The sequence below is a fragment of the Haliotis rufescens genome, unplaced genomic scaffold, assembly GCF_023055435.1.
Source record: "Haliotis rufescens isolate VD_foot unplaced genomic scaffold, xgHalRufe1.0.p SCAF_5, whole genome shotgun sequence".
NCBI lineage: Eukaryota > Metazoa > Mollusca > Gastropoda > Lepetellida > Haliotidae > Haliotis > Haliotis rufescens.
Genome location: NW_025964223.1, coordinates 51,003,588 through 51,027,772, shown reverse-complemented (window position 1 = coordinate 51,027,772; position 24,185 = coordinate 51,003,588). Strand labels below are relative to the sequence as shown.

At 39.7% G+C, this 24,185-nt stretch overlaps 1 protein-coding gene across 1 annotated transcript; it reads left to right on the top strand.

Annotated features, from left to right (window-relative positions):
• The first annotated feature begins 10,688 nt into the window (after positions 1-10,688).
• LOC124127549 (excitatory amino acid transporter-like) lies at positions 10,689-23,841 on the top strand. Its single transcript, XM_046490947.2, has 9 exons — positions 10,689-10,763; positions 15,595-15,799; positions 16,501-16,708; positions 17,261-17,448; positions 18,917-19,043; positions 19,322-19,555; positions 20,721-20,915; positions 22,301-22,435; positions 22,840-23,841. Exons 1-9 carry the CDS (start codon positions 10,692-10,694, stop codon positions 22,991-22,993), a joined length of 1,518 nt encoding a protein of 505 aa, XP_046346903.2. The 5' UTR covers positions 10,689-10,691; the 3' UTR covers positions 22,994-23,841.
• The last annotated feature ends 344 nt before the right edge of the window (positions 23,842-24,185 follow it).

The window sequence follows — 24,185 nt, the reverse complement described above, 5'->3', positions numbered from 1 at the left end:
TTTTGTACAGATTGGCATGAGGGTCTTTTATTTAAACTACGAAAATATGGAATTACTGGTAACATTCATAGATGGTAAAACTCATATCTCATATAAAATACAACATGTTGTTGTACAGGGTTCCAAATCTGATACTAAATCAGTTATAGCCAGTGTGCCCAAGGGGTCTGTCTTGGAGCCGCTATTGTTCATTTTATACTGGCATTGTTGAAGTCACCAAAAGGAAAATCCGTCTTTTCGCAGACGATGCTTCACTTTATGTAACAGTTACGATTTAAATTTGAACAAGTTCACGCGACATCTATTGCCTCACTCTTACTATCTCTGTGGTCATCAGTGTGAAGATTCTTTCCACTACTTTTCTTCTGCCTTTTATATTGCAATATCATTGTATATGTATTATTATCTGAATGAATATGATCTTAACTCGGTCCTGTCTGGCAATCCACATAAATCTAAAGAAACTAACACAAAAATTCTGTGCATGATTTTATCTTACTTTCAGACAGATTTAAATTTCAGTAATCTGGTTTGTTTACTATTTCTTTCCAGCACACAGACTATATCATTGTATTCCTTGACTCTATGGCAGACAGACAGACAGGCATATTTGTATTTAAGTCTCACCTCATAAATGTACATTATAACATACAGCATCTTATTAACATTTTAGCCACTCCACATGGAGTTATGAGAGACTATATATACTATTTACACATATATACAGATATATATTTAAACAGTATATAAACAACGTGTTTAACGACGATATAAAATTTCTTTTATTTTCTTTAAAATATAATAGCAGGTTTTGGCCGCAACATAGCAAATATCATGGCTGGACAGTATAACACATAACTTTTCAATATCAACCAAAATATCAAAATTTGGACAAGTGTTAAAATATAGATCAAGTAACTGGGATCTCTCCACATTGTATAAAGGACATTTAAGTATAACATGGCATTCATCTTCTAATATATTCTGACATTAAAAACAATATCTCTCATTTAGAACTGTACCATCGTATCGTCCCGTCTTAATCGTTATAGGGGCTGTTAAACTATTAAAACTAGCAATTGCTCGTCTATAAGAACAAGACATATAATTACTAACATAAAACTCACAATTTGGAAAATACTTAAAATTACAATACATTCTTAATTTGTTTCCTCCTGTACCATTTACACTTTATGCCTGACACACATCCTCACTCCACTTTGTACGAAATATATCATACATTTTACTCTTGACAGATGCAACAGTTACTACATATTTGGCATAATAATTATTGGAGATATTAGCAAAATGATTTAGGCCAAGATCGGATAGCTTTTTTATTACTCTAAAAACCCAATTTCTTTTATTAAAAAGTGCTTTGATATTGCCCCATACAAATATTTTTTATGTTATCCGATCAGGGTCCATATTACATAAACGTCTATGAAATCTGACAAAACTACACCATTGCATAATAATTGTTGGTGTCCAGCCCATATCACCAATTACAGCATTAATTGGTGCAAATTTAAGTAGACCTAAAAAGAAGCTCATAGCTCTATTTTGTACCGCATTTACACATGAAAACTCATACACACCCCGTATACATGACCCATATTCTAGGGTAGACCACACCATTGTGTTATACAACTTTGTAAAAGTATGATAATTCATTTCACCAAGAAGTTTAAACTTTATAATAAGCAAACCAAGAGCTCTACCAGCAGACGCAGGTGCAGCTTTAGCCATACGTTTATAATCTAAATGCTCAGAAAGGAGCAAACCAAGATAATTATAACTCTCCACAATTTCCATGACATCATCACCACACTTAAAGATACATGTACACATAGCTGTATATGGAGGTCGAAAGTGTATGACCTTTGTCTTTTATACATTGACGGTCATTTTGTTACTGTCACACCACATATGTAAAACATCCAACATTACATTTAAATCATCTTCATTCTCGGCTAAAAGGACGACATCATCAGCATAGGGCTAAAATACAGATATTGTTATCATCGACATTCACACCAATTTACAAATTACTAATGGTAACTAACAGATCATTTATGTGCATATTAAATAATAGCGGTGATAGCAAACAGCCTTGTTTTAGACCACATCGGACATCATGGTGAATTGAGTCCGTTGATTCGCACACAGCATTGAACGTTTTTGTATATGGAGACAAGAGCTTGATACATGTTGCAATTTACGTCCGTTTCAGTCAATTTTTCCCACAGGAGGTTTCTGTGAAGGCTACCATATGCTTTACGGAAGTCAATGAAGGCAGTGTACGTTGATTTTCGTTGGGATTTACAGGTTTTTATTATGGATGTAAGACTAGATACGTGTTCTACAGTTGACCGGCCTTTTCTAAATCCATTTTGTGAACCATGAAGTAGATCATTGACTTCCACATGTTTCGTCAATCTTCGATTGAGAATACCACAGTAAAGTTTATACACACAACTAGTGAGAGTGATGCCTCGATAAGCCAGGGGATCCCTCGGATCACCCCCTGATTTGGGAACAGGGGAGATAATTCCTTTACTCCAGCTACATGGTAGGATTCCAGTTTTTAAACACCTATTGAACAGTTTATGGAGAACAAGTACACAATTATTACTTCTGAGCACTTCAGTTGGGATCTCAATCTGGACCAGGTGATTTACCATTTTCGATGGTTAATTTTACTTCATCAAAGGATATGGGCGCATTTAGTTCATCGTTTTCATCTTCGTTAATATTAGAAACAGGCACTGGGTTTTCAGTCGAGTGATTATTGAGAAGTTCACAGTACGATCGTCTCAATTCTTCAAGCACCCTGTTCGTATCATTACTCACAGGCCCACCCTGTAGTAACACCTCCATTGGGATTTTCTTTTCTCTCTCCTGCCCAACTCCTATCCGGCCGATTTTCTTCCAGAATTCTCCGGAGTCCGTATCACACAGATTTTCTAGCTCCTGAAGAACAGCATTAGTATGTTGGCGTTTAGTCCGTTGAACAGTTCTGTCAAACAAATTACGCTTATATACATAATACACTTTTAAGATGCTGTTTATGTGGTCCCTGACATTTAGTCCAATTCCTCTCTGGTGATACCATGTCATTCCAAAGTACACACATGTTGTCGTTCCACCATTCCTTCCGAGTTCGCCTCTTCTTATTACTTTTACCGTTGTTAATGACAATAGTACGTGTGGGAAGTGTTTGCTGCGGTTCTGATAACAGGCAGTCTGTAAACTCACTATATGCCTCGTCAATATCACCCTGTTCTTGCTTACTGGAATCCAACTTGTCGATGACGTCATTCAGCAGCTCAGTCCGTCTATCTGATTGCATAAAGTCACTTGGCACGTTTGAAGTGTCTCACTTAATTTTTCCAGTACTTTGAGGTTTTTCACAATTATTCGATCTATATTCATCTAGGGCTGACGTGAGGTCCAATTTCACATTCCACGTGAGAAGCGAGTGGTCTAGCTTTAACACTGTTCTAGCGTCATACCCCGAGACACACCCTACCGCTTCCACCAGTGCATTCGGTCGGGTCACCTCAAAGTCTGTGATACCGTGTAGGTTGTCATATGGGCATATGCAATCGTCCACCACTGAGCACCCTCTTGATGACACATATGTATAGTCATTACTTCGGCCGTTTCTACCGTTAACAATAGCATAATTGGCATTAATTAGAAAATCCGTAAATACATGACCATGGGAATTGATAGTTGGATCAACGACCTCTCTTTCAAAAAGCACATCCACACCCTCTACATACTCTAGTAAATTGCCACAACGACTATTATAATCACCATGAATAAATAAAACACCTGGTTCATAGTATCGATGTACGTGATAAATGAGTAGCAAGCTAGCCATGTTATACGTAAAGGCATTCAAATAAGCCCACACAGCTTGTTTGCCGATCCGGCCATGTACATATCATGGAATAAATACGTTTAAACCAAAATTGTATTGTGTAACTCCAGAAACATAATTTCTGCAAGATATAGTTTGGTAGGTTTAAGTTTCCTCACCCGTAAAACACAGACAAAATCGTAATTATCATTTATTTGGGATTGCCTACAAGTCGGGCCAGCGAGTAAAACATGTCAATAGACGTAAAATTTAATGCTTTCCGTTAGGCTTGAGTTGCTTTTAACCGCCCGGGTAGCCTTGTGTCGTAACTCTATTCTCCAAATTAGCAAGTCTAGAAAAGTGGACAGAACACAAGTGTCTTATAGGGACAAATTGTTCTTATTATTTATAAAATCTAGAAATTGTGATTTAATTGTTATTTTCTTAGATACTTGCGCAAGTCGACCACCTGGGCCAAGTCGGACCGAACACAGGCTAAACACTTCTGACAGAGACTACGTTGAGAGTAAACTGGAAAATGTCTTGACTTTAACCACCGTGTTTGGTTTAGAAACTGTGAACAGTTATTTAGGAAGATATAATACTATTCTATATATGTAAATACTATGATGAAACACCAGTGACGTTTAAGTTGAAACGTGTCTGCTTTCAATATATATTGAAACCAGGTGGGGTTAATAACAAATACTTTTGAATATGTACAACAGCTCTAATTACTGATCCTTTATGTGATAACTGGAGATTGATCATTTCTAAATAAAAGACCCTGCTAACTCTATTACCCTATTATCAGAGCTAGAAACATTGTAATATGCAATTAATCATAATTTTGATCAGACCACTGAGTAAAAGGTCACAATGATTAGAAAACACTATTACAAATAATTTGTGTCAGCGAGTATTATTCATTCATACTGCGCAAAGGCATCAGGCCTGTGGTACATTTACTGCATCAGTGTTGATATATATATAAATAATGACAGAATACCACCATCGTGTCTTTTGATATCAAATACATCAACACTCGTTGATAAAAGTAAAAAAAATCCTCGGCAAGCCTCAGAGTTTTCCACTTTTACTGTTAACTGCTTCAGTAGCAGAGCCATTAGTGATTTCATGGTAACCAATATATATATATATATATATATATATATATATATATATATATATATATATATATATATATTATTTAGTTTTTATATAATTAGTTTTATTTAGGTTTAACTCGGTAAGCACTACAACGCAGCCGATCCGCCGCTCGGATCACGATCAGCACGTGTTTTAGCATCCATGAGGCCGCTACACGTCCCCGATGACGAGCCGTCTTCTCCCTGCAGGCGAGAAAGTAAGACTCCCACTCAGGGCTTGTTAGTTTTATATTGATTTGGTATTGTATATTTTAGTTAGGGGTGCATTTACATTGTTTTAATATATAAAGAATTGTCAAATAAATTGTCAATTAAATATTGACCTATTCCCCAAACACGGCTGTTTGTCTTTTATTGATAAGAATTAATGAACAATAGCGTCTTTTGTTACAAACGACTTGTTAGACACACACAAGCTGTAACTTTCTATTTATGATCACTTTGTATTTGTATTTGATGTAATATGTACAAACATATTATTTAAATAATGTCTATATCGATGACGTCACATTCTTCATTTCAATATGTAATATATGTTGTATGTGATCGGTGTTAACATAAGCTGTAAAGCTTGTTCACCAATCCCAACTAATTTCAATGAATAAAAACATGTTTAAACCATAGCGTCTGGCAGAAGTGGTCGCCCCGTTAGCCGACGAACCCCTGTAGAAATATACGAAATAGTGTGTACTGCTCAAGATTACATGGCTTGTAATAGTGTGTACTGCTCAAGATTACATGGCTTGTAATAGTGTGTACTGCTCAAGATTACATGGCTTGTAATAGTGTGTACTGCTCAAGATTACATGGCTTGTAATAGTGTGTACTGCTCAAGATTACATGGCTTGTAATAGTGTGTACTGCTCAAGATTACATGGCTTGTAATAGTGTGTACTGCTCAAGATTACATGGCTTGTAATAGTGTGTAATGCTCATAATAACACCTGAAATAACACCACATGTTATTAAGAGTCAGTAGAGAGAGTGGTGACAGGTGCTTCCCTATTAGCAATAAAAGACAGCAACTCCATATGTGCAATATTAAAAAGTACATCCTATTGGAACATTATGCCCTAATTGTGCTAAGCATAATAAAGGAAAAATCCATGTGTTTGGACCATATGTCACATCCAGTATTGCTCACATCAGTTGACCGTGGTCGCTACTGAGATAAGAGTACCTCTTCGTTTCCATACGACATGTATATATGTGTAATAACCTTGAACGGGGAAATGCTTAACCGAAATCAGATACGTTCATTGTCAGCTTTTGTTTCCTGTATGAGAGAAATACTGTTAGTCTTACGCCAACAACACATTTAGTAACTCCCCACTATTTAAACCTTTAGGGGATACGAACCTTTGATTTGTAACCCTTCACGTTACAAGTTGTGCTGCTTGTGGTCAAAGATCTCAGTTTGCCTTGTCTCCATTAACCAAGTTTAGTTTATTTGTACATTGTTATGTTAATATTGGACCAAGTCCGTTGTAAGTCCTGGTGGTGTTATGCAAGTGCCTGTGAATCTGATATGCACATCTAAATTCAATATATATTATAAATCCTATCCACCTTTGACTTATTTCCTGATGATATGAACTTTATTGAAACATGTATAGATCATGGGAACGTTATGTTTAGGTGGTGTTTATGCTTGATGCGATAGCTCATTTCATGCCTATGCAAGTTACGCTGGAAGAGAACTACATGAGAATTGACACAAAATTGCAACATCAGCCAGGTCACAAATCTACGCCTATAGTGCCAGTTTTAAATGAATATCCCACTCAGACACGGTATACTGACTCCGAGCCGACCAGTGCTTCTTTTAGCCCCTTTATGCCGAGCGCCAGACAGGGTAACAACAAGTGCCATATTTTAACGTCTTTTGGTATGACGCGGGCGGACGCTCTACAACTAGAACACGGAGGTGGTCTAATTTATGTATTATCACGGGAGTGTCAGTTTGCTGGCCATCATAATAATGGTTGTCGGCATGCTCATGAATTGTGAAAAATCTGATGCAATCGAGAGACATAAACTGTGACAATTCATGACTCAATTCAAACTCAGTATCAAAAGCATAGTATGCGTAACACGTTTCCGTAGTAAAACAAAGCACACATGCTGACATATTTCACGAAATAGCAATCATCACTGCTTCTGTTCGGTTTCGTAAATGATATAATTTGGCACTAGATAAAGAATATAAACATGAAATAATGAAACACAGACATTAGAATTCTGCCAGAACGGCATCAACAGAGAATAATCCATCCGAAACGGATTCCATCTGGTGTAACAGGCAAAATACTAGCGACAAAAGTGGTGAAACTTATATGAAAGGATCACTGAAAAGCATTTCATGATAACACTTTCGTATTGTTAAGGATATATAATAAAAGATGGTTAAAATGGACGACCTCCTCCAGTCCAGATGAGGGGGCACGGGTGGCCCAGTCGTCTTAGGCGCCTCGATTCGCTGTGCACAGTTGGATCCCTTGGGCACGCCAGAAATCTATGATTGTGGGTTCGAATTCCGGTCTGCACCATTCCCGTGCTCGTGGGTTTCACCAAAGTGGTAAACATTTCAGACTTGCATCACCTCGGGCTTTCCTCCCACAATTAGCTCACATGCCGCGATAAAACTGGAATACTGTTGAAAGCGGCGTTAAACCCAACCCACTCACTCACTCCACTCCAGGTGAGAGCACCTGTCATCTGCGAAATTCAGAGACAGAAGCGTTTTACTTATGCGAATTGCGTACGAAGTACGTGTATGAACCAAACAAATCAGACATCATATGGCTTTGTTCTTGACTAAAACATTTCCAAACTACAACTGAACGACCTATTCCTCCACTTACACCATTAAATCACACTTTCTAAGCTTTAATCACCGTTGGCGTCTGGTTGCAATATTTTGTTTTGTTAACGGTGGTACGACATCTAGTCATCGATCATGAAGTTTACCTGCAAAGGTACCCTTTCTAATCGTCGGATTAGTAACTTCAACTCAGGTGGCCTGCTGGCTGATAAACAGCGGCTTGTTTGGCTGTTTCGGCTCGATTTCTTGAAGCTTGTTTTCTGATTAACTGAAACCTGTGAAGGACCGATTATTAACGTTTTGTGTCTGGACCCTGTTTGGACCCTGTTCATAAGTCTGAAATCACTGACTGAGTCACATATTAACATATTAGGTACCCCTCGGTGAATTCCAACAACTTGAAGCATTGTTACAACCCCAAGTGTTCACCTAATTCTTAGTGTAACTTTAAACACCATCCGCAACTGTTGGTGTCACTGAATCACTAGGGGTTCATATTGCAACCTTTACACTGAGGTTGCGAGCCCAGTGCCGTTTGAAGGCCAAGGTCACGCAGAGGCCGCATTATTCACATTTTTTCTCTGTTCGCTGAGATAGTGTTAGTACATGCCTAATTTGTTTCTGAAGACATTGTTATTTATTTTATATCAGGGTGAAGGTCACAGAAAGGTCACTCGAAGGTCATTCTGGTACATTAAATCTTGTTACAAATCTTGAGAAGACACTTCTCGGTATAATTTCATGAAACTTGTTATCTCAATACTAAAATCGCGGTACCTAGTGACTAACTGACGGAAATTCGCCTGAATGACAAAGTCATGCAGAGGTTGAAACCTTAGTTATGAATAGAGAGGTTGCTTCAGTGTTTTTCAAACAAACACCGTTTCTTGTTGAAACTAATTGTAAAATGTTTTCGATGAAATATACATAAATCATTTACCTTCACCATACTTAAGTGACGGCTTCATATTAGAGGTGTTACGATTTTGGCTACACAAATATCTTAAAACTGGTTTTCAAAAGCGTACCAATTGCCCCACTTTCAACACAAGTGATATTAGGCAAACGGTCACTAGTAGATGCAAATGTAACACCTTGTGTTATAATATAGTAGCACTATGGGCTACACTTCCACCTTAGTGTTAGTGTTCATTTACCAGAATGATCTGACATCTCTTTATTGAAAACTATACAATTGTGTTTTTTAAAACCTGTTTGAGAATAATAATTGTTCTGGAAAACAATTATAATTGAGGTGACAGTAGAGGTCACATGTGCAACTGTTAGTGTTCATTTCATGCTTAACCTATGCAATCCGAGATCTAGACGGATAGGACAAATATACGAAGTTTGAACAAATCCAATTAACATCTTCAGGAATATGGGTTCAAATATATTTTGCGTAAGTTCTAAACTTACTGTCATGGACCGCCTCCGTGGTCTTGTGGTAGAGCGTCCGCCCGGAGAGCGGAAGGTCCGGTGTTCGATCCCGGGCCGCGTCATACAAAAAGACGTTAAAAGATTGTACTTGTTGTTACCCTGTCTGGCGCTCGGCATTAAGGGGCTAAAACAAGGACTGGTCGGCTCGGAGTCAGTATACTGTGTCTGAGTGGGATATTCATGTTAAACTGCGGCATGGTATCTCAGTGAGCTAGCACTATAAATCGGCATCAGTCCGGACTAGTACAAGCAGCCACACACACACATACACGTGCATGCACGTCGCTATATAAGTGCAATAATCTTGGACGCGACGTTAAACCCAATTTCACCTCACCTTACTGTCATGCTTAAATAACAAATTTCCTAACACATTATTAGCCCTAGTCATCTTTATGGCAACACATACTATTTTCCTAGCCACATTTCACAATGGTGTTCTCTCAAACATTTTCACTCACGTCTCAACTATTTTAACGAGATCGTCACGAAGATGCTATATTTAAAGAAGAAAACATTAAATATCCCTATTCCTGACAGAAAAGTAAGGTTAAAAAATGTTTCAAAAGCACATGCAACTTGCGACTTTGGCCTTAATTAGATCGTTGATGTAATGTTTTCAGTGTATTCGTCATTTGCTGGGAATTTTCTAATCGTTCATCTTAGCATCTGATATACTACCTGATTTCCTGCCGCATTTCGTAGTTCTCGTATTTCAAAAAAGTTTAAACAATGGGATACTTTTACAATCGACTTGATCTAATTTGGCTTTAGCGAAACATACAATTGTCTAAATCGAGACACATTCCATGAATTGGGGGGCAAGTAGTCCTGTCTGCAGGCAAACCACATCAAGAAACAAAAGTTCAAACTCAGAATCAATGTTATTTTCGGCATGTGACTAACTAATCAAGATCTCTTGGAGGATATGTCATCTATCATGAGTCAATGTTAATGTCATGGATGTCATAGTTGATTGTCCATTCATTCACCGCGTTCCTTTGAACAATTACCACGTCACTCGTCAATTTGACGGCTGTCTGTCATCGTTTGAATTCTTTTTTGATATCTTTAATATAGCATTTCAGGTAACCATGAAACATGAGGTCCCACTGTGTTCAGTTGATTTGAGTGACCATATGTCCATAGATCATAGTTGAATCAATAGGTTGGCTCTTGTAGATTTGGTGTGGTTATATTGTAGATACAAATGACTGACGTCCAACAGTCCATTGGTGCAATTGGTATGTAACATCATATCAGCAAATCGGAAGCTATTTTAACAGCCTGACAAACACGCTCACACAGCTCGATGTCCCCGCAACGTGACTTTGCCCAACCTCGATAATGTGCTAAATCATGTGTACAATTTAGCCCCCTTCAGGATCAAATGCCAGTCGCTTGTAACAGCGCAGCTCCAGATAGTTCATGCCTCAGACCTCAAAAATTCAAGTATAACAAGGTGAGATGAGATCAGGTGGGTGAGACTTTCGCCCGTATCTATAAGTAAATGGATTGAGTGGAAATACATACATTTAAAACTTTTTGGTCTTTTCTCTGTATAATGTGTGAAATATACAAATGGTGCCTTTCTTGTATCACACCTTTTTCGCCAGCACAGCACAGGTATTATCATCCGGTAACGTTAGACTGTTAGACTTAAGATTTAACAACACATAAGTCTGAATCCTTTGATCTAGGCATGGTTAACGTGGATTATGGCCTCTTGTTTGTGCTACATATCAATTAATAACATGCAAACAGTATGCATGTATATTAACATTTTCATCCACATAGTCACGACACTATGTTCGTGTACGAATCCATTCCAGAATATTACAACATGATATTCTTCCGTAACTTATGCTTTCATATCAGTGGGATCTATCAGTTTTTATCAAATTCTAATTTGATGTGAAGATTGTATTGGGTAACACGTCAGTAATTTTCGTGTTTTCATTACATTACCTCAAAAGAGAATGGCTTGCCTGTTTGGTGTTTTCTCGTCACAAAAGAAGATATTTCTTCTGTGGTGTTGCCGTACATACTGCCCTTATTGAGGTAGGTGGCACAATAACCATAATGATAACATAGACAAAAGAATACTATTTTATACTCCAGCATTAGCTTGGGACCAAGACGTGGTCAGAAAACAAGAATATATTACAACGGGTGTCAAAAGAACCTCTCACATTATCCAAATGACGTCTCAGAGGAGCGTGTTTCCAACCATATCTTTAAAATAAGCATTCTGATTGTGTCATGGTACGTAAATTTGACTGACCTGTATTTAGCTTTAAAGTTGCAACCAGTACAACACCGCTTTCCCATTTGGCATGGTCGGGAATGGATAGAGATTCATGGACACATGCTTACCATATAGTTGGAATCATACAATGATTTGTCCTATGTATATGATCACATATGTGCTGGAGGCACGGGTGGCCTAGCCTTCTATGGCGCCGCAATTCGGGTTGGAATCCAGATTCGCCCCGCTAATGTATCAACGTTTTTGTGCACCACATATATATCAGTGCTCGTGGATTTCACCACAGTGGTATAGCCCCAAGACCTGCTTTGACCTACCATCACTTCCAGCTTTCCCCGAACATTAAGCCGACATGTCGTGATATAAGTGCAATAATGTTCAAATAGGCGTTAAACTAAACTCAGGAGAGAATGATGTCTAATGCAGCAGCATATCGATATTATGACCGAGTGTTGCCAAGTTACAGTGAAAGAGAACTGCATGAGGAGTGACACAGAATTGCAACATCAGGCAAGTCACACGCTTTATCCACCCCAACGGATTCTACGACAAGCATGGGACACTGCCCCGATATTGCCACTATTCAGGACCACGCGTTACCAAGGTCTTAATGAACATATACTTGTGGATGTTTTAGTTATTCCCCCTCTTGACTTCGTGTTTTCGGACAAGGCGACTTTATTGGATCGGGTGGTCATTATTGTATTCTGCGTGTAACATACAACTTACTTTTCTCCCCGCGAAGATTCATTTGTTAATGATCTTTGGTAATTGATAGGTGGGGTGAAATGGGGTTTAACGTCGCGTCCAAGATTATTGCACTTATATAGCGACGTGCATGCACGTGTGTGTGTGTGTGTGTGTGTGTGTGTGTGTGTGTGTGTGTGTGTGTGTGTGTTAATGCCGAGCCAGACAGGGTAAGAATAAGTACCATTTCTTAACGTCTTTTGGTATGACGCGGACCTTTCGCTCTCCGGACGGACGCTCTACCACTAGACCACGGAGGTGGTCTTATTTATGTAATATCACGGGAGTGTCTGTTTGCTAGCCATCATAATACTGGTTGTCGGCATGCTCATGAATCTGATAGAGACATAAACTGTGACAATTCATTAAACGTCCAACACATCTCCGAAACTCAGTATTAAAAGCATAGAATGCATAACAAGTTTCCGTAGTGTAACAAAGCACACATGCTGACATTTTTCACGAAATAGCAATCATCACTGCTTCTGTTTGGTTCCATTTGGCACTAGATAAAGAATATAAACATGAAATAATGATAATTCTGCCAGAATGTCATCAACAGAGAATAATCCATCCGAAACGGATTCCATCTGGTGTAACAGGCAAAATTCTAGCGACAAAAGTGGTGAAAAGTATATGATTGGATCACTGAAAAGCATATCATGATAACACCTTCGTATTGTTAAGGATATAAACTGGGCGGCAAAAGAAAGTATAGGTCGAGTTCGATGAACGAGAAAAAAATAACAAGAAGAGGTTTTGTGAATTATAATATAATCTAGGGAGGGGTAACAAATGATTGATCAACCATAGTTTGAATGAAATTGTGCAATCACAGGTAATGTTAGCTCAAGGTAAACAATGGTGGGGTAAGAAATTTCATTTTCAAAAGTTGTCTGAAATGTCACCAAAAAATTGTCAGACACACTACAAGTTCATTGTCGACACAGTTGCCTTCTATAGCGTGTATGACATCCAGCTGCCTCAATGCATGCTGTGATACGCCGCCTCATCGATGACGTCAGTCTTCTGATGACGTGGACTGGAATCCGTTGCCACTCGTCTCTCAGGGCCAATTCATGTCTGTTGACGGGAGGTTGATGACGTGCTCTAAGATGTCTGTCTGTCAAGATGGTCCCTCAGATGTTCAATAGGATTCATTATAGGGTGAGTGGGCAGGCAAGGGCAAAACGTCAACGTTCTGCTGGTTTAGAAAGTTCCGAGTCAGTCTTGCAGTATGGGACCTGGCATTGTCGTGATGAAACAATGTCCCCTGCTGTTGGTTTTGTAAGAACGGAAGCACAACTGGCTGCAACATTTGGTCTCTGTACTGCACAGCGTTCCGGTTTCTCTGTTGTATCACCAAATCAGTCTTCTGATCTCCACAAATACCGCCTCATACCATGACACCTCCCCCGCCGAATGGAATGGATACACGCCGGAGCCAAACGTTCCCCTCTGCGTCGATAAATTCGTTCTCTGCCGTCATTTCGAAACAAGTTAAACCGACTTTCATCAGTACACAACACTCGACGCCATTTTCGCACTTGCCAGCGTCGAACCTGCCTCGCCCATCGCAGTCTCAGGCGTCGAAGTTGAGCAGTCACGACCATTCCTCGGAAAGGACGATACGCTCGGATTCCAGCAGCACGGAGTCGTCGTAGTACTGTACGTTGGCTAATGGGATGTCCCAACGCTGTTGCTGCCGTCGCCGTCTGTTTCGAAGGTGAATGAGCCGTATCTGACCGTCTTCCAGTGGTGTTGTCACTCGGGGTCGTCCGCTTCTAGGCCTGTTCTGTGTCCTCCCTGTCAGTCTGTACCGTTGAATCAGCCTGGCTACTGTCAATTGTGTACAACCAAACCTTCTGACAATTTGGACCTGTGTTGCCCCCATTTCGGCCATACCGATGACTCTCTCTTTCTCTGCTCATGTGACAGACGTGGCATTTCTTTTGTGTGTTTTCATCACGTGTGGTTATACCCTGCAGACGAATGCATTTAAACAGCTAACATGTACGTGCAGTTTATGCCATAGGTGGGAAACCCGTTTCACCATTTTTTGGTCACCGCACGAGCGCCGTCAAAGGTGGCGCGTTCGGGTGGTTGTTTTTTTGTACCTGTTCCTGGGCAGTCATATTCCTCATACCCACTTTCCACTAGTTATGGCGGTTTTTAGGAAAATTACAAAATGCCAACCTAAACTGTCTTTTGTCGCGTAGTTTATAATATAAGATGGTTAAAATGGTCGAGCTCCTCCGGTCCAGATGAGGGGGCACAGGTTGCCCAGTCGTCTAAGGCTGTGCAGAGTTGCGTCCCTTGGGCACGCCAGAAATCTACGATTGTGGGTTCGAATCCCGGTTCGCCGCTATTATGTTTCTATATATATCTGCACCACCCCCATGCTCGTGGGTTTCGCCAAAGCGGTAAACGTCTCAGACTTGCATTTCTTCGGGCTTTCCTATAGCATTAAGCTGACACGCCGCGATAAAACTGGAATACTGTAACAGTTGAAAGCGGCGTTTAACCCAACTCACTCACTCACTCACTCACACCACTCCAGCTGAGAGCATCTGTCATCTGCAAAATTCAGAGACAGAAAAGTTTTACTAATGCGAATTGCGTACGAATTACGTGTATATTGAGGTGCTTACTTTTGCTATAGTCCTTGAATGACAATTTACAAAATAACTACAACTGAACAACCTTTTCCTCCACTTACACCATTAAAACATTTCCGGTCAAAGGGGGGGATATTCACAGATATTAGTTTCTGGTAATAGTTGTATGATAACAATAAACGAATTTACGACACGTTAAAGCCGGTAGTCAAGTATAACAGTAGATGTTATGGCTGCCAGCGAGCTTGAAGGACGATGGGGGTAAGATGGGAAATCTTGGATCAGTTGTGGGTTATACCACCACGATTTGTCAAACATTCATTTTCACTCGAAGAGGCATACAGCGTATGAGTCTCCCAATGGCGATTTAGGGAGTCTACCCACTCTTCTTGCAGCGTCCTGCCAAGTTCAGTCAACATGGTCGGAAGCCTATGACCTTGACGCACACGTCTCCCTTTCATGCCCTAAGCGTCTTCAATAGGGGTAGGGTCTGGGCTTATTGCTGACCATGGTATTCTATGGATGTTGTGCTGCTTGAAATGAGTTTTGACGATTCGTGCACAGTGAGCACCGGAGTTGTCGTACTTAAAGACAAAACGTCATCTATTTACAATCGGTATGTTGATAAATGTATAACCATTCTTTTGGTCTTATGGCAGATGAAGGTCCTTCAGTTCCTCCGGCACAACATTCTCCTCATCTCTACACTTCTCGCTGTTGTACTGGGAATTGTTGCTGGGATGGTGTGCCGGCCCCTCAAGCCGTCCTCTGACACTATTCATCTTGTGCAGTTTCCTGGAGAGCTTTTCCTTCGTATGCTGAAGATGCTGATGCTGCCTCTGATAATAGCTAGTATCATTACAGGTGATGTTTCTACGTTCTTGTCATCGTTATAGGATGAAAGGGGGAAAAGAGACCATAAGATAAATTGTTTACATAATACGGCTATCCCTCAATGTTTCCAACCGGAGCTGTTTCCCATACAGCTAAGAATTGTAAAGGGTTATTACATGGAAAATATTCATGGCATGGCCAGTGAGCGTATTATTCCTAGGACCTGATACCGTTATGTAGAAATCTATGTGATTCATCCTCTGCAGAATTGCGTCTCTGATTGGGCGCTGGAATCAGATGGAGGTCGTTAGGGATCCTTGATTCACAATGATTCTCCTTACATAAACGTTTCACGAAAGCAATATACGTTTAATATCTACGTGACAAAGGCATTCCTCCCATGTTAGTGACACATACTGAAATACTTGCACTACTTTTCTAAGCAACGATAAACCAAATTTACTTACACATTAACTCTTACAATTGCAAGAAACGATAAAGTCACATGCGTGTTTACCTGCGTTTCCCTTGTAAACAGTTATTTTAAATGTATATATGTTTCATCATACATTTAATGTAACGTGTACGTCTCAGCAATATGTCTTTGCTAGTTCCTTTTGCAAGCATCACATGTTTAACACTGATTTGATATAATATATAATATAAAAGCTCTTTTTGCGATGTAAACTATATCTGTATAACTATGAAGTGAATCCAATGCTGTCTCAAAGGTCTTGGGGATATGAAAGGATCATCTGCCGGAAGGATAGGTGTACTGTCTATGGTTTATTACGCAAGTACCTCTATTGTGGCAACAGTGGTTGGCTTGACAGTAGTCCTGACCATCAAACCTGGAGCATACTCAGACTCGTCAACAGCCTATATATCACACAACAACGCCATGACGTCAACAATTGATATTTTTTTGCACTTGTTAAGGTAAGATATTTACGAGAAATAGGTGCATGTCACATGTATACTGAAGATGTTCACTAAAGAACAAGTGTATGTGTTATTTCAGACATATATGTATACATTTGCTTTTTTTGCAAGTTGAACAAATATCTGACAAAGAATGCTATTTTAGTGTTGTGCTAGTTTTTTCTTACTTAATACATAGAAGGACTATACGTATATATCACATGGTCCATTACAAAATCTGTACCTAACAAAAATCATTCATTCCAACATACCTACTTTAGTTGTGAGAATGATCATTAGACCAAACATGCTCTGTGGGATAAATCTGTCCCAGAAATACATCCACGAGTTCTTTGATGCAACATCTTGGTTTGAATACAACATTTAAGGAGGGCCAATGCATGTGCTGGTAACGTTAGAATTGTGAATGTAATCGTTCCATATACGTGTATTTGTTAAGTTTCTTATCCTTGAAGCTGGTTGGTCTTGCTTCTCACACCATGAACATATTCTACGGTGTAAACATTGAAATCAATTCCAAACCACGTTCACTCATACATTATTCTTTAGGAACATAGTGCCAGACAACATAGTTGCTGCAACATCCCAACACTCAAGCACCGTGACAGGGACAGAGGATGGTGGCAGCTACAGTTCTGATTTCTTGAATGATACTGGAAATTCTACAGAAGTCAACATGACGAATCAACTATCCTCAACAAGAAAAACACAACTGGTTGATGGTGTAAATATCTTAGGTATTCTTAATGATCAAACAACATGTACAGAGAGTCCAAAATCCGCCTTTGGGAAGTGGAATGCAGAAGTGCACATTGGAGAATGTCATGGAAAGTTGCATGCCACCAATGTCTAACCATTTACTTTTACATTTAATAACAGGAACATATCATTATCATAAAAATATTTTGACACGGCTGGAACTCCTTTTTGTTTGCTCACAATTCAATTTTAAATGAAGTATTTTGTTGCACTTAAAAGTAACTATTCTGGAAATTGAGAGATATATTTGTCGCTGTCGACATGGAATTATTTCCACTTTATAAACATATCAGCATATTGGTCGGCAATGTGTGAGGCTCCATAAACCTAGATTGCTGAAGTAATTGGTTACTGGCTAAACTTCAAAACCCAGATTATGAAACACCCCGTCGAAGTCCAGATTTTGAAACAACACACCTATATATTTAGCTGCCGTAATTCAAAGCCTGGGTTTAGAAACATTTCATTTCAAACCTTAGGTTTCAAAAGCCCTTTTCATTTCTAAACCTTATTTTGGCTTTAAAGAGATTAATCCAAAGTCTTGACTTCAAACCCTCTAATTAAGGGACGCGACGTTAAACCCTATTTCACCTCACCTCACCTATAATTAAGGGGGTCAAATTAACGACAAAGAAAACCAGTTCCGAAATGGAAACAAAAAGTGCTTCGAGCGAGGCAAAGGCTGTGACCCCGGACGTGATCAAGGCTGGTGGCCAGGAGGTCACTACTAATTTGAAGGCATCTGAAGGGCAATCTCAAACTGAACACAACTGATACGAAAACTGTGAACTTGAGATTTGGTTGGTTGGTTTGTTGTTTAACGCCGCACTCAGCAATATTCCAGCTATATGACGGCGGTCTGTAAATAATCGAGTCTGGACCAGACAATCCAGTGACTGACATCATGCGCATCGATACACGCAATTGGGATCGATGACATGCATCAACCAAGTCAGCGAGCCTGACCACCCGATCCCGTTTACGACAAACATAGTCGCCTTTTACGGCAAGCATGGGTTGCTGGAGACCTATTCTACCCCGGATCTTCACGGAGTCGCAAAGAAATGGTGTCATCAATATTTGATAGTGATTCATTACCCCTTGCTCATGTTATAGTCGGGATCGTCTCTTTTATTAATACGTGCATGTGCCGATTGTACAGAATGAATGACCCGCACTACCTCGTGCTGAACATTTCCTCACTATACTGTCGGTGGGGAAGGGTTGCATTGATTGAAATGTATATATTGACAGTAGCCGTGACCTAAGTTTAACCAGCTACACTAATGTTTAGATCCAAATCAAATCCTGTTTTATCCTTTCTCAATGAATGTGCACATGGACGGCCATTCGGAAATCAGTAAATGTCTGACAATATAGTTTGTCATGGGTATATCATGGGTATTATGTGTGATGTTCTTTAATTCCCTAATATTCTCCTTACAGGAGTACTTATGTACTGCATTGTTTTTGGTGTGACTCTCAGCCAACTCGGTCGTAGTGGAACAGTGGTGACAGAGTTCTTTACTGTCATTAATACCATCACCCTAAAAATGATCAGACTTGTTATGTGGTGAGTAGACTCAACTTCAACTGACATCTCAACATTACATGTAACCTTTCACACCTGATATGTTCTTCATGTGGCACAGTATCATTTAAAGGTTTTCGGATTTATCTGTAAATATACAGGTCAATCATATTTTTCATTTGGTCCCGGGAAAAGTAACATACATACAAAATTGGTGATAGTACATTATTTATTTAGAAAAGGTTTAAGCGAGGATGCAAACTGCCAATGTGGCAGCAATGAATGTCCATGCTTGTCCATGTCCATTTTTTATGCTCCAGGTATTCACCACTTGGCATACTGTTTCTCATCATGGGCCAGATAATGTCCACAACTGACATGACGGAGACTGGACAAACACTGGCTATCTACATTGCAACTGAGTTGGCCGGATTGGCAATCCATTCACTGGTGGTCCTTCCAGGCTTGTATTTCATCCTGACAAGAAAAAACCCATTTGCCATATACCTCAAAGTAATACAAGCTCTGCTGACAGCCTTTGCTACTGCCTCCAGGTATAACTTCCCCAGCTACATCTTAACTCGGTTTCAGTTACATGGCTATGGTTTTATCTGAATTTGACTGCCTCCATTTCTGCCGGTTATGTTTCTCATGTCTACAATGCGAATGTATTGGGCATAAGAGGTTGTGATTACACTTTCTCAGAAAGTATTAAATATTTGTCACTAAACTGTGTACTTACCTTTCCTTGGACGAGGCACTTTGAAAAAAATGTCATCAAGATGAGTCCAAAGTCAGCTTTGATGTCTTTGTAAATCATGGTTACATCGTAGTCAGTGTCTGAGGTAAGGCAAACTCTACCGGTATGAAAATTGAGATTTACATCATACGATACCAAATGTCGGTGGCATTTCAATCAGTGAAAATTGGTACCATATCTTGCCAGTGGACATAGAACATCATCCTCATTATTTTGTCATCTTAACAAGTAATAGCCTCTATTCGAATCGTTGATGTATGTGCAGGCACATGTTTATTATGTGAAACAATGGATGCATTTGCTCATCATATTTGGTATATTTATTCGCAAAACAGTTCAATTGTTTGGGCGATTATTGCCAGAATATTATTTTCTTGACTTATCAGTGAACCCACTGTGCATGTGACAATTACTTGGTCACATGCTTTCACATTACTAAGTACCAGTATTGTATAATGTGCTCCAATACTTGTAAAGTCAGTTGTCATCATATATTCTTAAGCATGTAATTAAAGGCGACTAAACCCCGTCCACATCCAATACCGATTGTGCGATTCCGACCATATAAGCGTGTGTGTATGAATCACTATCAAACGGTGATGACACCAGTTGTTATGTGAACTGTCATCATGTATAGCATGTGGTGTGGTGCTGGGTTATTTTGTTTAAATTTCCCTCGTACATTCACTATAGGGGGGTTTACATGTCCACATATTGTTTTCATGCGGAACATATATTAATTGTGCAATGTTTACTGTTGCTCAAGGTTTTGAATGCCTCTGTTGTTTATAAACGTATCTGTGAAATAACATCTGAAGCACAGCATCCCCCATGACAAAACTTCAAAGGGAAATGCAGATCTATAATTCAATTGCAAGGTAGTGTGCACTGATCAGAAAAGGACTTGTATCGAACGTGAGTCTCAGCCTCATGTACATAATTACTTTGTCTGCTTGCAGCGCTGCCACGCTGCCGGTGACGATGCAGTGCGTCGAGGAGCGGATGAAGATAGACACACGTATTTCCCGTTTCGTCCTCCCAGTAGGAGTCACAGTCAACATGGACGCCGGTGCTGTGTATGCTGCCATTGGGCCTGTGTTCATAGCACAGTACAATGGAGTCAGCCTGTCATTTGGAGATGTAATAATTGTTAGGTATGTTCATGCCCCTGTTACACTGACAAAAGTTTGAAAGTTGTTTTATTTACCAAACGTCTTTTGGTGTCTTCTTTATCATAGTAATAGTCCATATTGACATTCATATGGCACGATAAGCCGCATAAGCCACATAGCTTCCACCTCTACCATCCTGACTCCCACAGTCAACATGGACGCCGGTGCTGTGTATGCTGCCATTGGGCCTGTGTTCATAGCACAGTACAATGGAGTCAGCCTGTCATTTGGAGATGTAATACTTGTAAGGTATGTTGATGATCTGAAACAGTTAGTTCCAAGGTAAATGGTGAAAAGTGAACAAACAAGTATTTGTCACAGAGTGACGAAATATCCCCCGCCTGTACACCATACTACCAAATATGAAGACAATCCAGCGATTAGTTCTTGAGATATTGTGGCAACACCGTTTTCCAACTCCAAAAACAGATTTGCCTGCTGTGACCTTGAAAATGGGGTCAAGGTCACTAAATCTGACAGGTGTATGCGGTGTCTGTATATACACCATAGTTCCAAATATGAAGACAATCCAGCGATTAGTTCTTGAGATATCGCGGCAACACCGTTTTCTAACTCCAAAAGCAGATTTGCCTGCTGTGACCTTTAAAATGGGATCAAGGTCACCAAAACCGACTGGTGTCTGCGGAGTCTGTATATACACCATAGTTCCAAATATGAAGACAATCCAGTGTTTAGTTCTTGAGATATCGCGGCAACACCGTTTTCCAACTCTAAAAGCAGATTTGTCTGCTGTGACCTTGAAAATGGGATCAAGGTCACCAAAACCGACTGGTGTCTGCGGAGTCTGTATATACACCATAGTTCCAAATATGAAGACAATCCAGTGTTTAGTTCTTGAGATATCGCGGCAACACCGTTTTCCAACTCTAAAAGCAGATTTGTCTGCTGTGACCTTGAAAATGGGATCAAGGTCACCAAAACCGACTGGTGTCTGCGGAGTCTGTATATACACCATAGTTCCAAATATGAAGACAATCCAGTGTTTAGTTCTTGAGATATCGCGGCAACACCGTTTTCCAACTCCAAAAGCAGATATGCCTGCTGTGACCTTGAAAATGGGGTCAAGGTCACCAAAACCGACTGGTGTCTGCGGAGTCTGTATATACACCATAGTTCCAAATATGAAGACAATCCAGTGTTTAGTTCTTGAGATATCGCGGCAACAAACAGGTGGGACGTACGGACGGACGGACGGACGTACGGACGGTCGTGAATACTATATACCCCGCTTCGCGCTTTCGCGCGGCGGGGGATAACAACAGTCCGCTTGAGAAGTACTATACATAATATTAGTCATTTGAGATGTCATAATTGCAACAGTTAAAACATCGAAATATTTGTTCCAGTTTAACAGCTATTCTCAGCAGTGTTGGAACTGCTGGTGTGCCAGGTGCGGGTTTAGCTGTCCTGCTGCTTGTCCTTAAATCTGTTGGACTCCCGGATCGAGGCGTCTCGTTCCTGATCACTGTAGAATGGCTGTTGTGAGTTCCTCACTTTAATATCACTATAGACAATAACTACGTTTAATCTAATTGTAACTGCGAACCCTTAAAGTGAGCATATTGATGTGAATAGAGGGGGAACAGTTACTGGTTTCCTTGAGTGTAACTAAAGAAAATTCTATATATGTAAGATCTCGTATAACTTGAGGGAAAAATTATTTTTTCGATAGATCTCAGAGATTGTATGACTTCATTCTACTTCATTCTGTTGATGAATCAAACTGTTTCAGTATTCGCAATACATGATATATTATTATGTTCAACTGGTTTGCCTGGCATAGACTCGATGATATACACATCCCTTTGTTACATTGGAAAACTGTCTACTAAGGCATAAACGATATTTACTCTCTCATAAACACTCTCTCATTCTCTTTCTCCAGAGATAGATTTCGCACCATGGTAAATGTGGCTAGTGATTGCCTGGTCGTAGGAGTTGTCTCCCGTTACACGAATCTTCCTCCACGTGACCAGTCAGAGACACAAAGTGAGCCGCTACGTGAGGAGCAGGTGATGCTCGAGAGCGAACTGGTGTGAGGCCATCGCGGCCCATTTCTCTTTTCATTTTTTTATTGTGAACAATGCTTGATAGGTTAAATTTAATTTAGAGTAAGGGAAACACAAAATACATTTAACAATTTCTGGATTTCCGGCAGATGCCCTTCAATTTGTATTCTATGTGTCAAATATTGTAGCTCAGCCGTGTAAAATTTTAAACATTAGGTAATAAGAATGTGTTGCCTTTATTGTGATGAGTGATTGGGTGTTCTTGAAAACACTATGCCACTAACTCATTTCTCCTGAGCACAAAAGACAAACCCAATCCACTTTCATTATCCAGTGTTAATTTGTATGAATAACCTGCATCTATTCGTTACCTTATAGATGTAGCTTTTTCCTGCATACACATATATGCGCTTGCGTCTTCAATGCATGCAACATATTTTATAAATGCATAATTGTATTTCCACAGGCAAATGTGGCATCATATTTCAGTGGTTCCCTCTATGTTGACATGGCACGTAACTCACAAGTGAATGCTGCAACTAAACCAGCTCTTGACACACCTATATTTCCACTTCTTATCAAATACAGTGCTTTTAGCCAGAATTGAAACCAGTTGCAAAGAGGTAGGATACCCAAGAAGGCATCAATAACCTTGATGAATGTAAACAAAAAACAGGTTATGCTTACTTGGAGTGTCAGTCAAGACATGATTGGATATTTTGCGACGATCTAGTATTGGCCTCAGTCGCGTTATGTGCCAACAACTAACCTCCTAAATTGTACCTTGTAATGAAGAAATTTTCATTTTGAAGCATATGATCTGAAAGATCTATTTTCCTTTCTTTGCTTTCTGGTTTCATTAAAACTATTTGAAAGAATATTGGTCTGTGTCATCACTTCAGAAAAGGAGCCACAAGACTCACCTGAATTATGAATTGATAAGAGCATGACGTGCAAATGCTTACGAGTGAAAACAGAAAGCATAATCAACCAAATGTGTCTTTGGAATATCCTTCACAAACTAAAGATAATGTTGTAAATCCCTGTCCGAAGTCAAGATGGTGTGTGTGGTACTACAAAGAACAAATCCGGTATCAACTAGTGACTGGTTGAAACGCCTCATACAGCCTATCTGATTTTTGGTTTGTGAGCACAAAACCCATGGTCCTGGGGTTGACCAAAGTGAAAAACGCCTAAACCCTGCTTCGCGTTAAGATGTTTC